Raw genomic sequence first — 12423 nt, 5'->3', positions numbered from 1 at the left:
GATTCGGATAGAAGAAAACCTGAATATTGAGAAGTTTTAAATATTACTAGTGTTTAAAAATATATATATAAATTTATAAAATATTTATGTTATTACTAATATTTTAATTTTTATGAAAATTATTATCATTATAATTATTAGATACAAATATATTTATAAAATTATTGTTGTTAATTTAGTGTTTAAATTAAATTATTATTAGAAAATTTTACTGTATCTATTTTTATTGATTTATGGAAATTATAATTATTATTATTAGGAAAAAATATATATATTATCGTATTTGAAATTTTCATTATTATGGTTATTATTATTATTATTTTAGTTTTTAAATAAATTTAGAAGTATTTAAAGTGTGGGAAAATTTCGGTCCAAGACTCTAGCAAAAATTATTATTTTTGTTTCTTTAGGGGATCTGGGCATTAAGGTTTATTAATAAGTTGGGCTAAAATTTGACATGAGGAGGAGCTTGGCCTAGTGGTTAGGCGTGTTAAGCAATAGGAAGGGAGCAGGGGTTCGATTCCTTGCGTGCGCAAATGTGGGTTTTTATTTTAGAAAAACCAAGGGCTGTCGCAGGTAGGCCTTATTAATTGTTCAGGCTAATTCATGTCAGAAGCAAGCATTTGGCCTAGTGGCTAAGTATGCTAGGAGGGCGGAAGAGGTGCTTGGGTTTAAGGCACGGCGTGTGCAATTTGGGTGTTTTTTTAATATGCAGATCGCAGCTAGAATAAGGGTTAAGAGGAGTTGCGAGTATAATTTAACACAAAAAGAGCTTATGGCGCAGTGGCAGTAGGGTGTTAGGAGTTTCACAAGGGTATGGGTTCAAGTCCAAGCGAAGGTATGTTTTAATATTATATTTTTAAAATGAACGGGACTTTAGCAGGTAACCTTTAAGATAAAATGTGATGGTTATTATATTTTTAAAATGAACGGGACTTTAGCAGGTAACCTTTAAGATAAAATGTGATGGTATATTATTGAAAACAAATGCGTCCTAGTGGCCAGTGGCCAGCAGTGTGTTGGGCAACCTGGAGGTCCCAGGTTAAAACAGCTTAAAACAGCGTTATGCGTAAAAAGGTGCTTCTTTTTGTTGTACGCGCGTGGGAGGGACCGTACGGTATTGAAACGCTACTAGCACCAGGAGGAGTCGGCTGAACGGTGGACTGCTGCTCAGCAGTAGGGAGTTTGAATTAAATTCAAACTTTGAATTTGGCCATGAATTAAGGAGATAAGGAAGGAATTAAAATTGGAAAAGGATTTTATTTTATTCTAATCTTATCTTATTTCTTTTGCTCATATTCTTTTTTATTTTTCCCAAAAGCTGAACAATTCTCTCCTTTTTCTACTTTCTATCCTTCTCTCATCTCTTTCCCTCTTCTCTTTTCTTTCTCCTCTTGCCGATTTTCATCATATCTTTTTGTCGAACCTAAATCCTTCATATTCTTCTTCTTTTCTCTCATAAATCCTCAACAAAACTGGTTAGGCGAATTTCCATTGAAGCCAAACCTCGTATCTTTTCTTCCAAAACCGAAATCTTACTACTTTGAGGTACTGCAAAGGCCGAACCCTTGGTTGAGTATTTTCCCTTCTTGTGCGGTGGTTGGATCTACAATCGATTGGGAGTAGTTTCATAACGATATAGGTAAACGCTCGAATCTTTCTTTCGTTATTCATGAATTAGGGTAAAAGCCGAAAAACCCCTATATGCAAAGGGTGCCTGTTGATTGTACTCAAAGGGTTTAGTGGTGATATTTGATTTGTTTTTCTATAGTGTGGATTAAAGGCAACTGATCGAAGGCTTGGATAATTGGAACGATTGAATCTGGATCTAGTTCATATTTCGGCAAAGGTAAGAACACAAGTGCCTAAAGTGTTAATGGTCGATTTTTGGTAAGGAGTTTTGCAGATAAGTTACTATGGATTCATAGTTAACGTATTAGTAATTGATTGTAGGCAGTTCGTGTGTCGAACTCGTCAGCGTTTCGTCGCAAACAAGTATGTAACTGTCACTCTTTCTTAGCCTAGATCGGTAAAAGCCGAAAAGCCAAAATGCCGAAACATTGGTATTTTGTAGATTTACGAATGTGCGAATGCTCGTGAGGTAAATCGATTAATGTTTTTGGTAAGCTGCAATGTTTGGACTGCAAAGTGCATAATTTCTGTGCCCTCGATATTTTTAGGCTTAATGGGCCAAAATTGGAATAATAGGCCAACGGGTCCAATTCGGTAAGAACCCTCGGTAAGTGATTCTGTTAGTACGTGAAAGGTAGGAATATGTATGAAAAACCCTAAAATAGATAAATTACTAAAATACCTTTAAAAGTGGAAAATTTACAGTTTTACCCCTAGGTACAAAATGACCGTTATACCCCTAGGGTTAATTTTGACTGAAATGCGTGATATTCTGATTTTGTTTGTTGTATACCATGACATGTATATCTGTTGCATGGGGTTGGCTTTTGTTATGGAGGAAGAACCAGTTCTGGTGGCTGTGCTATATATTCTGATATAAGCAGCTTTGCTGCGGATTATAGTTAGTGCCCCAACCGGTGCTAACACTGTAAGTGTAGGGATGACGTGGGTGATTTATTCCCCATAGAAAGTGTAGGGATGGACGGAAGCAAGTGCAGGGTTGGATGGGGTTATCATGCATTAATCATATGAGACTGTATTGAAATGGGCCCAACTGTGTTGATATGGGCAAGGCCCAATATATCTCGACTTGTATAGGGCTACGGCCCAGATTGATACTAATATGGGCTAGGCCCAGTATACTTTGTTACTGTAAGGGGCTATGGCCCAGATTAATATTGATATGGGCTAAGGCCCAGTTAACACTGATTTCTGAATAGGGCTTAGGCCCAGTAAAGCTTGAACCGATTTGGGCTCTGGTTAGGATACTTTACACACTGAGTTTTCCAAACTCACCCCCCCTTTCTCTCCCATCCTTGCAGGTGAGCCCTAGTTGGTAGACTTGGAGCTGGGCGGGGTTCAAAGTGGCTACGAAGATTAAGTTTCTGTTTTCTTTAAAATATGTTTCGCATTTATTATTTTGATTATTCTTATTCTGGTTTAAGTTGTAATAAGGCCGCTCTTTTTATTATTTTTAATATTTTGGGTTATTAAATTGGTTAGCTCTAGGGCGCGTTTTATAAAGTTACTTATTTTCAAAATGTCACGATTACCGAGCAAAGCTTCCGCAACGTAAATGTTTTTAAAGGAAATAAATATTTTAAATGGACTTAAACTTAATTTGTTGTTCGTGGACAAGTAATATGCTTTAAGTGTAGCAATGGATGTGTGCATGTCTAGGATTGGATCCATAAAGAGCTTGGTACTTAAGCAGTCCAATAGACTCACCTCCTCTTTTCTGGCTTCCTACCTGGTGCACAGCTTTCATTCACTTTAATCTATAACAAAAATATTATTTTCAAAGATTTTTAATTAAAACATGAGTTTTACAATAACACTCCAATGAGTTTTACATCAAGAAGGGTTTTCAATAAAAATATGGTTTTCGAAAAACACTTCAATGTGAGACGCCGAATTCGGCCATAACGTCTGGGCCGGGTTTGGGGTGTTACATTTAGTGGTATCAGAGTCCGGTTGCAACAACTCGGCTGTGGATCGGGTCCAAAAGTTTTTATAATTTTGAAATCTAGTTCTATGGAAAAACACTAAAATCGATTTTGCGGAAATGTTAGAAAATTCTTTTAAATTTTGTTTTCAAAATGCACAAAGAATAAGTTTGAATTGCTGATTTCTGAAGAAGTGGCACACTGGATCCCCGGCACCAAGTCTGTAAGTACCTTTTCTGAACTTTACTAAGTATCTGTTATATTACTGAGACTCTGCTATGACATTGTAGTTAAAGCTATATTGAGACTATAAGATTGAGACTGTAGCTAGGCTGAGATTTGCGAAAGCGAACTCTGAAACTCTATCTGTGCATAAAACTCTTAATACAGACAATTCGATAGATACAATGAGCACACGTGGTACTCGTGGACGGGGTACTAGGGGCCGTGGTAGAGGCCGTAGAGGGGCTCGAGCTGAGTCCCTTGCCTCTTATACTATACCTGTGGTGGACGCTAGTGAGACACCGGTATCGCCTACAACAAATAGTGGGACAAGACCGTATGATCGTACGGCTAGGGATGACGCACTGTCCCAAGCCATGTTTCGTATTCTGGAGAGGGTCGCTAGACCCAACACTGGTACCGAAAGCCGTGGGTCAGTTTCGGAACGTCTTCGATCGAATGGAGCAGAAGTTTTTAAGGACGTTTCTGGAGTAGCCCCAAATGTGGCTGAGTACTGGTTGGAAGCCACGGAGAGAATAATGGACGACCTGGATTGCACGGCTGAACAAAAGCTGAAAGAGGCAATATCACTACTTAGGGAGGAAGCTTACCAGTGGTCGTTGACCGTGAAAGAGGGTACCCAACTCGAGCGGATTACCTGGGAATTCTTTAAATCCGCATTTCAAGGGAAGTATGTTGAGGCAAACTATGTAGATGCCCGGAGGAAGGAATTCTTAAACTTAACTCAAGGGGATCGGTCTATGGCTGAGTATGAGGCAGAGTTTTTGCGACTTAGCCGATATGCCCGTGGAATAGTAGCAACAGAGTACGAACGTTGTGTTCAGTTCGAGAATGGCCTCCGGGATAGTCTACGGGTATTAATAGCTCCACAGAGGGAGCGAGATTTTGCAGCATTAGTAGAGAAAGCCAAAATAGCTGAGGATGTGAAGCGCGCTGAACGCCAGAGCTGGGAAAAGAAAATGAGTAGAAACAGAATAGATTTAAAGCCCTCCAATTCTGATCAAAGGCATAGGAAAAGTGCTAGGGCAGATGGGCCGGTCCGAGCTGAAGCCCCTGTTGCTGCTGTTAGATTACAACTGTAACGGGCTAATTTTCAGTGGTGTCGGAAATGGTGATTTGAGATCACTAAATTCGACAAATAAGATTGAACAAGATAGTAATTTAATATTTATGAGTCAAGTAAGAATTTAGAAGAATTTGTGAAATGGTGAAATTAGTGAATTAAAAGAATTTATTAGGTCAAACGGGTCAAAAATGAGGTATCGAGACCTCAAAGTTGAAAATCGAGCTATAAATATTTTTATAAATATTTATGGAGTGTCATTGAGTTAGTATTAAAGTTTCGTTAGAAAATTTTAACGTTTGGATGGCTAATTAATTAAAAAGGACTAAATTGAAAATAGCACAAAATTTGTTAAATTGTGAGTAAATAGCTTAAGTATTTAAAAATATGGATTTAAAGAGCAATTAGACCCAAAGGTTAATGGCTGGACGGTTTGGGTATGAAATAAGCAAGAAAACAATGTGAACAATGGGCAAAATTGGAAATAGCATAAAAGTTAATAGTTAAATAATGATGTAATTGAAAAATCTAGACATTTCTTCATATTTTCTCAGCCAAAACGCCATAGAAGGTCTGGAGAAAGATTTTTTTCATATTTTTACATAATGTGACTTTAATTCTTACTTTTCTTAATAATTTTTATGTTTTTATGACTTTTACAATTAGGTCCACTTGTAGAATTCATTAGTTTTTGATTTTATGGGTGAAATTGGAAGTTACCCTGGATGGATAAGGGAATTTTATGATGAATTATTATGAAATTTAAGTTCTAATTTCATATTAAGGTGGTTTTATTAAGTGATTTTGATAGGAAATGATATTTAGGACCTAATTGTGAAAAAGTTGTGAATTGAAGGTTTCTGTTGAAATTAAGAATATAAAAGGTTTTGAAATAGTTTATAATGATAAAATAAAGTGTTAATTGAGAAACATTAGTTCAATTGATGGGTGAATTGAGTAGGGACTAAATTGTGAAAACTGTAAATTTTGGGGTAAAAGTAAAATTTCGAAATTTGAACAGCATAAATTGTGAAGTGAAATAGAATTGAAATGGATGCTAATGAAGGAATGATTTTATAATTATAGATCAAGAAAACGAACTGAATCGTGGAAAGGAGAAAATTCAAGAATAGTCCCTGAATTTCTTCGACTTTTGCAAATTAGTCCAGGTAAGTTCATATGGCAAAGTTTAATGTTTTGATATGAAAATCTTATGATTGTTAAAGTATTTTATTGTTGATGAATACTATCAATTTGCATTAACTAATGAATAATGTGTAACTAAAAGTACAAATTAGTAGGAACAATGGATTTGAGTGCTTCTATTCTGTGACCCTGATGAATTGACGAAAAATATGTGATAAGTGTGCCCGTTTAAGACCATAGCTGGGCTATGGCATCGGTGCAATGTGATAATGTGACTCCGTATAAGACCATAGCTGGGCTATGGCATCGGTATAATGTGATAATGTGATTCCGTATAAGACCATGTCTGGGATATGGCTTCGGTATGATATGTGAACCATGTAAGACCATGGAAAGGCTATGGCTTCGGTGTGTGATGCGTAACAATGTGAAAGTCCATAGTTTACTATGGCAATGTGATAATGAAGCACTCAATTCCCTTATTGTTCCCTAATTTGACAATGAAGTAAATGAGAAATGGGCCTAAGGGAGTTAAATTGTGAGTAGCCATATGGAAATTATTCCAATGAGTTATTAATGAAATTGTGATTTGGAGGATGAAATAGTTAAACTAATAGATATATGATTGTGTACGATATTTGATATGATTTGTGTTTATATGCCTATGAGCTTACTAAGCTTCAATAAGCTTACTTGTGTGTGTTTAATATTTTTATGTAGATTGACTTGAAGTGAAGTGGGTAGATCGGATCAACACAACAGGGCACACTATTCAGATCAATTCTGGTAGTTTTTGTTTTATGTTTAAAGATTTATATGGCATGTATAGAGTTTGAATGAATTGAAGTAAAGATGTTATGAACTAGTTAACAATATTTGTACTAAAACAGTTTTTGGTAAGTAGCAGTAGTTTGACTTTGAAAATTCACCATAAATTGTGGAAATTGAGTTAAGGGCTGGAAAAAAATGAGATTAAAGCCTAATGAGTTTAGTTTCATATAGAGGAAACGGTGCATGCAATTGGATTTTATGTTATGAGATATTTAAATTGTGGTGAGACAGAGTCTGAATGTCTTCGAGTTCCCCTGTTCTGATTTTAGAAAATCATTAAAAATTGCAAAAAATTAATTATGAGTCATACTATATATGTATGGATTCCTCATTTGGTCTATTTTTAAGAGAAACAAACGGCATGGTTATTTGAATTTTTTACAGAGAGAAATTTGGTTCGTAGTGCACAGGGGTCAAAGTAGCCAAACCCTGAAACAGGGGAGGATTTAACTAATAAACTGTACTAATTGGACCAACCAAAAATTATAAAAAAAAAATTGGTAAGTAGATATATGAGTATAAATTCGGGGAAAATTTACGGATTTGGGTTTCGAGTTTTATAACTCGAGATATGAATTATTTAACAACTATGACGCAGTTGGACAGCTTGTCTGAAAAGTATGATATAAATTATCTAAATTTGGTTAAGTGCTCAAATAAGTTTAGTAGTGCCTTGTGCTCGAATCCGGCAACGGTATCGGGTAAGGGGCGTTACAACAACCTTGTGTTGATTGTGGGAAAAGTCATTATGGCGAATGCTGGAAAAGGATTGGAGCCTGTTTAAGATACGGGTCGATGGTGCATCGTTTCAGAGAGTGTCCTCAGAGACCAGATTATGGACAAACTACTGGTACAGGTAATATACAGCCGCCGAGGGGTGGTCAGCAGCGAGCAAGAGGCGTAGCAACGGAATGGGTCGTGGTCGTGGAGCACCAGATAGGAGTATGGAACATGCTGAGGCGAGACAGCCAGCTTTGGTCTATGCAGCATGTTGCCGTGAGAATGGAGACGCTCTGGAAGCAGATGCTGGTACGTACTTCTCTCATGGTGTATTAATTACTTAATTTACAATTAGAGCTAGAGTGCCCAGCAGAAGCATAGTGGTTTGACTTGAGTAATACAGTTAGTTGATAGTTGGAAATTTCGAGGACAATATTTTTTTTAGGGGGATAGAGTTGTAACGCCCTAAAAATTGGGCCTAGAAGAGTTGGACTTTGAGTCTGGGATTCGGATAGAAGAAAACCTGAATATTGAGAAGTTTTAAATATTACTAGTGTTTAAAAAATATATATATATATATATATTGATAAAATATTTATGTTATTACTAATATTTAAATTTTTATGAAAATTATTATCATTATAATTATTAGATACAAATATATTTATAAAATTATTGTTGTTAATTTAGTGTTTAAATTAAATTATTATTAGAAAATTTTATTGTATCTATTTTTATTGATTTATGGAAATTATAATTATTATTATTAGGAAAAAATATATATATTATCGTATTTGAAATTTTCATTATTATGGTTATTATTATTATTATTTTAGTTTTTAAATAAATTTAGAAGTATTTAAAGTGTGGGAAAAATTCGGTCCAAGACTCTAGCAAAAATTATTATTTTTGTTTCTTTAGGGGATCTGGGCATTAAGGTTTATTAATAAGTTGAGCTAAAATTGGACATACAGAGGAGTCTGGCCTAGTGGTTAGGCGTGTTATGCAATAGGAAGGGAGTAGGGGTTCGATTCCCTGCGTGCGTAAATGTGGGTTTTTATTTTAGAAAAACCAAGGGCTGTCGCATGTAGGCCTTATTAATTGTTCAGGCTAATTCATGTCAAAAGCAAGCATTTGGCCTAGTGGCTAAGTATGCTAGGAGGGCGGAAGAGGTGCCTGGGTACAAGGCACGGCGTATGCAATTTGGGTGTTTTTTTAATATGCAGATCACTGCTAGAATAAGGGTTAAGAGGAGTTGCGAGTATAATTTAACACAAAAAAGAGTTTATAGCGCAGTGGTAGTAGGGTGCTAGAAGTTTCACAAGGGTACGGGTTGGAGTCCAAGCAAAGGTATGTTTTAATATTATATTTTTAAAATGAACGGGACTTCAGCAGGTAACCTTTAAGATAAAATGTGACGGTATATTATTGAAAACAAATGCGAGTCCCAGTGGCCAGCAGCGTGCTGAGAAGCTTGGAGGTCCTAGGTTAGAACAATGTTATGCGCCAAAAGGTGCTTCTTTTTGCTGTACGCGCGTGGGAGGGACCGTACGGTATTGAAACGCTACCAGCACCAGGAGGAGTCGGCTGAACGGTGGACTGCTGCTCAGCAGTAGGGAGTTTGAATTAAATTCAAACTTTGAATTTGGCCATGAATTAAGGAGATAAGGAAGGAATTAAAATTGGAAAAGGATTTTATTTTATTCTAATCTTATCTTATTTCTTTTGCTCATATTCTTTTCTATTTTTCCCAAAAGCTAAACAATTCTATTTTCTATTTTCTTTCCTTCTCTCATCTCTTTCCCTCTTCTCTTTTCTTTCTCCTCTTGCCGATTTTCATCCTATCTTTTTGTCGAACCTAAATCTTTCATATTCTTCTTCTTCTTTTCTCTCATAAATCCTCAACAAAACTGGTTAGCCGAATTTCCATTGAAGCCAAACCTCGTATCTTTTCTTCCAAAACCGAAATCTTACTACTTTGAGGTACTGCAAAGGCCGAACCCTTGGTTGAGTATTTTCCCTTCTTGTGCGATGGTTGGATCTACAATCGATTGGGAGTAGTTTCATAATGATATAGGTAAACGCTCGAATCTTTCTTTCGTTATTCATGAATTAGGGTAAAAGCCGAAAAACCCCTATATGCAAAGGGTGCCTGTTGATTGTACTCAAAGGGTTTAATGGTGATATTTGATTTGTTTTCCTATAGTGTGGATTAAAGGCAACTGATCGAAGGCTTGGATAATTGGAACGATTGAATCTGGATCTAGTTCATATTTCGGCAAAGGTAAGAACACTAGTGCCTAAAGTGTTAATGGTCGATTTTTGGTATGGAGTTTTGCAGATAAGTTGCTATTGATTCATAGTTAACGTATTAGTAATTGATTGTAGGCAGTTCGTGTGTGGAACTCGTCAACATTTCATCGCAAACAGGTGTGTAACTGTCACCCTTTCTTAGCCTAGATCGGTAAAAGCCGAAAAGCCAAAATGCCGAAAAATCGGTATTTTGTAGATTTGCGAGTGTGCGAATGCTCGTGAGGTAAATCGATTAATGTTTTTGGTAAGCTGCAATGTTTGGACTGCAAAGTGCATGATTTCTGTGCCCTCGATATTTTTGGGCTTAATGGGCCAAAATTAGAATAATGGGCCAACGGGCCCAATTCGGTAAGAACCCTTGGTAAGTGATTCTGTTAGTACGTGAAAGGTAGGAATATGCATGAAAAACCCTAAAATAGATAAATTACTGAAATACCTTTAAACGTGAAAAATTTACAGTTTTACCCCTAGGTGCAAAATGACCGTTATACCCCTAAGGTTAATTTTGACTGAAATGCATGATATTCTGATTCTGTTTGGTGTATGCCATGACATGTATATCTGTTGCATGGGGTTAGGTTTTGTTATGGAGGAAGAACCCGTTCTAGTGGCTGTGCCATATATTCTGATATAAGCGGCTTTGCTGCGGATTATAGTTAGTGTTGCAACCGGTGCTAACACTGTAAGTGTAGGGATGGCGTGGGTGATTTATTCCGCACAGGAAGTGTAGGGATGGACGGAGGCAAGTGCAGGGTTGGATGGGGTTATCATGCATTAATAATATGATACTGTATTGAAATAGGCCCAACTGTGTTGATATGGGCAAGGCCCAATATATCTCGACTTGTATAGGGCTACGGCCCAGATTGATACTAATATGGGCTAGGCCCAATATACTCTGTTACTGTAAGAGACTATGGCCCAGATTAATATTGATATGGGCTAAGGCCCAGTTAACACTGATTTCTGAATAGGGCTTAGGCCCAGTAAAGTTTGAACCGGTTTGGGCTCTGGTTGGGATACTTTACACTTTTGCAAACTCACCCCCCTTTCTCTTCCATCCTTGCAGGTGAGCCCTAGTTGGTGGATTTGGAGCTGGGCGGGGTTCAGAGTGGCCACGAAGATTAAGTTTCTGTTTTCTTTAAAATAAGTTTCGCATTTATTATTTTGATTATTTTTATTCTGGTTTAAGTTGTAATAAGGCCGCTCTTTTTATTATTTTTAATATTTTGGGTTATTAAATTGGTTAGCTCTAGGGCGCGTTTTATAAAAGTTACTTATTTTCAAAATATCACGATTACCGAGCAAAGCTTCCGCAACATAAATGTTTTCAAAGGAAATAAATATTTTAAATGGACTTAAACTTAATTTGTTGTTCGTGGACAAGTACTATGCTTTAAGTGTGGCAATGGATGTGTGCATGTCTAGGATTGGATCCATGAAGAGCTTGGTACTTAAGCAATCCAATAGACTCACCTCCTCTTTTCTGGCTTCCTACCTGGTGCATAGCTTCCATTCACTTTAATCTATAATGAAAATATTCTTTTCAAAGATTTTTGATTAAAACATGAGTTTTACAATAACACTCCAATGAGTTTTACATCAAGAAGGGTTTTCAATGAAAACATGGTTTTCAAAAAACACTTCAATGTGACACGCCGAATTCGACCGTAACGTCTGGGCCGGGTTTGGGGTGTTGCACTGAGTATGTGAGTATATTGGTTGAAGTGTGAAGTAACATGAATATGTGAATATGCGTATATGTATTTATTTAGCCTTGTAATTGAATTAGATGTATTCGGCCAAATGATGAAGTTGGTTGGATAAAAAGAAGTTATCTACGTGATATGAATTTGTGTTTAAGGAAAAATTTAAAATGACATGCATGAACAATAGTGGTATATTTAGTCATGGTTACATTCGGTCAAAGAAAAGATGATAAGCCTTATGAATGCTATGCTTTAATTTTAAATGATTTCATTGCTTAAAACTTACTAAGCATAAAAATTCTTACTCTGTTGTCCTTAATTCTCTGTTTTATAGATCTCGTTCATTAGCTACGGTCTCGGGAATCTCAAAGTCGAAGTCGTCCACACTATCTAAGCCCATTCGGTACTCTAGTAGCTAAACTTTGATAATGGCATGTATAGGCTTGACTTTTTGATGTTAAATAAGTATCTTTTTGATGATGTATATATGTATAGCCATGCGAAAATGGCTTGTTAAGTTACTATATGTGTTCCACATAGTTAATGTGAATGTGTGGTTGATATTCGATTAATATTTTCCATGTTTTGATGTGAATTGAACTTAAGAATGAATCAATGTACCCATTAACTTGAGATGACTCTTTTGTATATCGTATAATTGAAAAAAAACAAGTTGGAATTCGGTTTTATAAGTGTGCCAACGGCAGTTATTCGAATAAAGTTAAATGGAATTTCGTGCTTGTATGGTAATACTCCTTAACCCTCCGGCAACGGGTACGGGTTAGGGGTGTTACATTTTCTATTTTAAAGTTTTATTTAT

At 36.3% G+C, this 12423-nt stretch overlaps 1 protein-coding gene across 1 annotated transcript; it reads left to right on the top strand.

The window, feature by feature from the left end:
* The first annotated feature begins 3985 nt into the window (after positions 1–3985).
* Positions 3986–4903, top strand: LOC107960833 (uncharacterized). Its single transcript, XM_016897103.1, has one exon. It carries the CDS (start codon positions 3986–3988, stop codon positions 4901–4903), a length of 918 nt encoding a protein of 305 aa, XP_016752592.1.
* Positions 4904–12423: the final 7520 nt, after the last annotated feature.

This window comes from Gossypium hirsutum, chromosome A05, assembly GCF_007990345.1.
Source record: "Gossypium hirsutum isolate 1008001.06 chromosome A05, Gossypium_hirsutum_v2.1, whole genome shotgun sequence".
NCBI classification, from domain to species: Eukaryota; Viridiplantae; Streptophyta; class Magnoliopsida; order Malvales; family Malvaceae; genus Gossypium; species Gossypium hirsutum.
The sequence above is the reverse complement of the archived record's forward strand: the minus strand, read 5'-3'. Positions and strand labels throughout refer to the sequence as shown.

Coding starts and splice junctions, on each gene's coding strand:
- LOC107960833 (XM_016897103.1), top strand. CDS start 3,986: ATGAGCACACGTGGTACTCGTGGACGGGGTACTAGGGGCCGTGGTAGA.